Source organism: Thamnophis elegans, unplaced genomic scaffold (genome assembly GCF_009769535.1).
Source record: "Thamnophis elegans isolate rThaEle1 unplaced genomic scaffold, rThaEle1.pri scaffold_285_arrow_ctg1, whole genome shotgun sequence".
NCBI classification, from domain to species: Eukaryota; Metazoa; Chordata; class Lepidosauria; order Squamata; family Colubridae; genus Thamnophis; species Thamnophis elegans.
The window spans coordinates 3,193-7,712 of record NW_022473755.1 but is presented as its reverse complement, the minus strand read 5'-3'; the positions used below and the strand labels follow the sequence as shown (position 1 = coordinate 7,712).

The 4,520-nt window shown below is 46.1% G+C and overlaps 1 protein-coding gene across 1 annotated transcript; it reads left to right on the top strand.

Moving 5' to 3' along the window:
- Window positions 1-615: 615 nt before the first annotated feature.
- PSMB5 (proteasome 20S subunit beta 5) lies at window positions 616-3,296 on the top strand. Its single transcript, XM_032238545.1, has 2 exons — window positions 616-846; window positions 2,940-3,296. The coding sequence occupies exons 1-2, from the start codon at window positions 670-672 to the stop codon at window positions 3,279-3,281; spliced, it is 519 nt and encodes a 172-aa protein (XP_032094436.1). The 5' UTR covers window positions 616-669; the 3' UTR covers window positions 3,282-3,296.
- Window positions 3,297-4,520: the final 1,224 nt, after the last annotated feature.

Below are 4,520 nucleotides of genomic sequence, written 5' to 3'. Positions count from 1 at the left end.
TCATAAAGCATCACTTGCTTTATTTCTTTATTTACTTATTTATTTACTTATTTATTATTAGTTATTTTATTATTTATTATCCAATCACACTTGGCTAATAAAAAATTCTATTCTATTCTATCATATTATTTTATTATTTTATTTTATTATTTTATTTTATTATTTTATTTTATTATTTTATTATTTATTATTTTATTTTATTTATTTTATTTTATTTTATTATTTTATTTTATTATTTTATTTTATTATTTTATTTTATTATTATTTTATTTTTTTATTTTATTTATTTTATTTTTTTATTTTATTTTATTTTATTTTATTTTTTATTTTATATTTTATTTTATTATTTTATTTTATTTTATTTTATTTATATTTTTTTTATTTTGGGGGCTGACCAACCAGCCTGGCAAGCTCATCCTTGCCCTCATCCAACATGGCGTTCCCCCTTGTTACCCCAAACAGCTAAATCCGGCGCCGAAGCTAAAATCCTTGTCCTCATCCAACATGGCGTCCCCCCATTGTTATCCAAAACAACTCAGTCCGGCGCAGTCGCGTTTTTCTGGCGACATGACGCGATCTCTTGCCCTCACCCAACATGGCGCCCGACGTCTATATAGCCCGGAGGCCGCAAGGGCTTTCCTGAGTCACGGTGAATTGCCCTCACTTAACATGGCGCTGGCCAGTCTGCTGGAGCCGCAATTCCTCTCGAATGGGCCCGGTTTTTTCGGGCCCCGCGGCGGGGCGAAGATGTCCGGGGACCTGGCGTTGGCCGCCCCTTACGCCGGGCTGACGGCGGGCGACGCCAAAATCGAGCTGGAACACGGTACCACCACCCTGGCTTTCAAGGTAGGCCGGCGGCGGGGGAGGCAAGGTAGACTTGAGAGGAGCTGGAGGCTCTACGGAGCTGGGGGGGGGGGACACCCAGAGCCCTGCAGGGCTGGGAAACCTTGCTAAAGGCTTCACAAAAGCTCCGAAATTGTGTTTTGTTTTGTTTTTAAAAAAATTCAATTGCTTTTGCACTAGTTTTACAGGTAGTCCTCGATTTACGACCACAATGGAGCCTCTGTCACTAAGTGAGGCAGGGGCCCGAGGGAGCTTTTGCCCTGTTTGACGACTTTCCTTGCCACGAGTAGTTGTGCGAATCGCCACAGTCCTTCAGTGAAAAACACCGTTGTTAAGTGAATCTGGCTCCTCCCCCCCCATTGACTTTGCTGTTTGGAAAGGACAGAGCGACGGTCGTAAGTATGAAGCAGTTTGCCCAGCAGGCGTCTGAATTTTGATCCTGCTGCAAAGGGCGTCTTAACTTAAAATGAATTGTTGCCCGTTGAGGACGGCCCAATCCATTTAGCAACGGTTCAAAGTTATGACAGCACTAAAAATGGGGCTTTACGGGCGTCGTTTTTCACACTTACGACCGTCGCAGCGTCCCCGTGATCCAAATCCAGACGCTTGAAAGCAAATTCAATATGCAAACAACACGATGTTTATCAAGCACTAAGAATTGTATTTAATAGAAAATCATTTAAAAAAAAATTCAGATGCTTGGCAACTGACTCCTCTATTTATGACGGTTGAAGTGTCCCAGGGTCATGACTCCTCCTTTTGCGACCTTCTGACCAGCGAACTCAATGGGGAAAAACACGGATTCACATCGTGGCTGCAGCGATCAAGTTACTTTTACCAACCTAACATTGGGGTACGGTATCATCGATAGGCTGATGGTACCCAACTTTTCATCTCTATCCCAAGTCAACCCAACAAACCCCTCAACGTGATGTCCCGATGCCTGGAGGTCGTGTGGATCTGGACGGGGACGAACAGGCTCAAGATCAATCCCTCCAAGACTGGTTTCCGTCATCCCGATTTGTGCATCTCGTTCCATCTTTGATGATAGGGGGAGAAACTTTACCGCCCCTCCTCAGAGAGGGTCCGCAATCTGGGACTCCTCCTGGATACGCGGCTTAGTTTAGACGAACCCCTGGCCGCCGTGACGGGGGGGGGTTTACCAGGTTCGCCTGGTACGTCAGTTGCGCCCCTTCCTGGATCGGGATGCTCTGCGCACAGTCACTCACGCCCTCGTCCTTTCTCGCCTGGACTACTGCAACGCTCTGGACATGGGGTTGCCCTTGAAGAGCACCCGGAGGCTTCAGATGGTCCAGAACGCAGCCGCGCGGGTTATCGTGGGGGTACCTAGGTGCTCCAATGTTACACCCCTTTTAGGCGGCCTGCACTGGTTGCCAGTTGTTTTCCCGGTGCGATTCAAGGTGTTAATTATGATCTTTATAAGCGCTCCATGGCTTAGGCCCTGCGAGACCACCTACTGCCACCGGTAGCCTCCCACCGTCCAGTGCGATCCCACAGAGTTGGCCTCCTCAGGGTGCCGTCAGCCAGACATTGTCGGCTAGCGACCCCCAGGGGGAGAGCCTTCTCTGTGGGAGTGCCGTCCCTCTGGAATGAGCTGCCCCGAGATCTTCGCATAATCCCCGACCTCCGGTCCTTCCGACGCGCCCTAAAAAGTTGGCTTTTCCAGCAAGCCGGCCTGGCTTGAACAGAATAAAATCCAGGATTAATTTAATTGTTAATTTTAACCTATTTTTTTTTAAAATTATTGTTAATATTAATTGGGTTTGTTTTGGGATACTTTAAATAAAAAACACATATTACAAAAGTTAAAAAGGAAATTATCCTTTTTAACTTTTGTAATATGTGGGGGTTTTTTATGTTGTACGCCGCCCTGAGTCCTTTGGGAGAAGGGCGGCAAACATTGCCCCAATTCCCTTCACAGTGGCAAGAGAGGCTGCAAAGCGGGATGAAGCTCTGCCTAACAGTCTCGCTCAGTGGTGGAAGTTGGGGGCTCAATTGTGGCCGTAAGTCGAGGTCTAATCGGAGAGTTGACACGCGGCTGATCTCCGATGGTCTCTCTTGCTTGATTTCTCCAGTTCCAGCACGGCGTGATTGTGGCGGCGGACTCAAGGTCCACGGCTGGTGTCTATGTCGCCTCGCAGACGGTCAAAAAAATCATCGAGATTAACCCTTACCTGCTGGGCACCATGGCTGGCGGGGCGGCGGACTGCAGCTTCTGGGAGCGGCTCCTCGCCCGGCAGTGTCGGATTTACGAACTCCGCAACAAGGAGAGGATCTCGGTGGCGGCTGCCTCCAAGCTCTTGGCCAATATGGTGTACCAGTATAAAGGCATGGGCCTGTCCATGGGCACCATGATCTGTGGCTGGGACAAGAGAGGACCAGGTGAGGGAAATGTAGCTATTTCTTTTGTAGATTAATGAGGGGGGGTGAAAAATTGAATTTCAACAATGGCAGAATCGGGCGGCGGCATAACAAAATGGATGAAAGTGTCGGCAGTCTGAATGCGCTGTGCATTTCCTTTCATTACGGGACTAGATGAGAACCCGGCGTTGCCCGGGTATTTATAGATGTCGGTGCCCACCATCTCTGCCCTTTCCCTTGCACTCCTCTTTCTCGCCATGTCTACGATCCTGGCACTTTGCCCCGAAGCGTTTGTCTGACAGGGAGCCATTGAGAGGGGCCTTTCTTCCCCCTACTCCCATGCCCATCATCCCTGCCCTCTTCCTTCCCCCTCCTGAATGGCCCAGGCTCTCCATTCCCATGACATCACAAAGAATTGCCGCTCTAGGACGCCGCACTAACTCTCCTTAACGGCCCAGGCTTTCCAGAGTTATGCTGGAACACACACAGACACACACACACAAACAAACACAGAGGACACTCCCCCAAGGAGTGTCTGACCCCCCTCCTCCCCAATATTTGTTTCCAGAGGGTAAGTCATGTCTACCAAGTTTGGTTGAAATTGCAGGAGGTGCTCCAGAGTTATGCTGGAACATGTATACATACAGGCTATCTATCTATCTATCTCTCTCTCTCTCTCTCTCTCTATCTATCTATCTATCTATCTATCTTACAGTATCTATCTACCTACCTATTTATCTACAGTATCTATCATCTATCTACCTACCTACCTACCCACCTACCTACCTAGCTATACCTATCTATACCTATCTACAGTATCTATCTATCATCTATCAATCTTCTATCTACCTATCTATCTACAGTATCTATCTACCTATCTATAGTATCTATCTATCTATATCTATCTATATCTATCATCTATCTACCTATCTACCTATCTATCTTACAGTATCTATCTATCTATCTATCTATCTATCTATCTACCTACCTACCTACCTACCTACCTACCTACCTACCTACCTACCTACCTACCTACCTACCTACCTATCTATCTATCTATCTATCTATCTATCTACCGTATCATCTACCTACCTACCTACCTATCTATACCTATCTATATCTATCTATCTATCTATCTATCTATCTATCTATCTATCTATCTATCTATCTATCTATCTATCTATCTATCTATCTATCTATCTACCGTATCATCTACCTACCTACCTACCTATCTATACCTATCTATATCTATCTATCTATCTATCTACCTACCTACCTACCTACCTACCTACCTA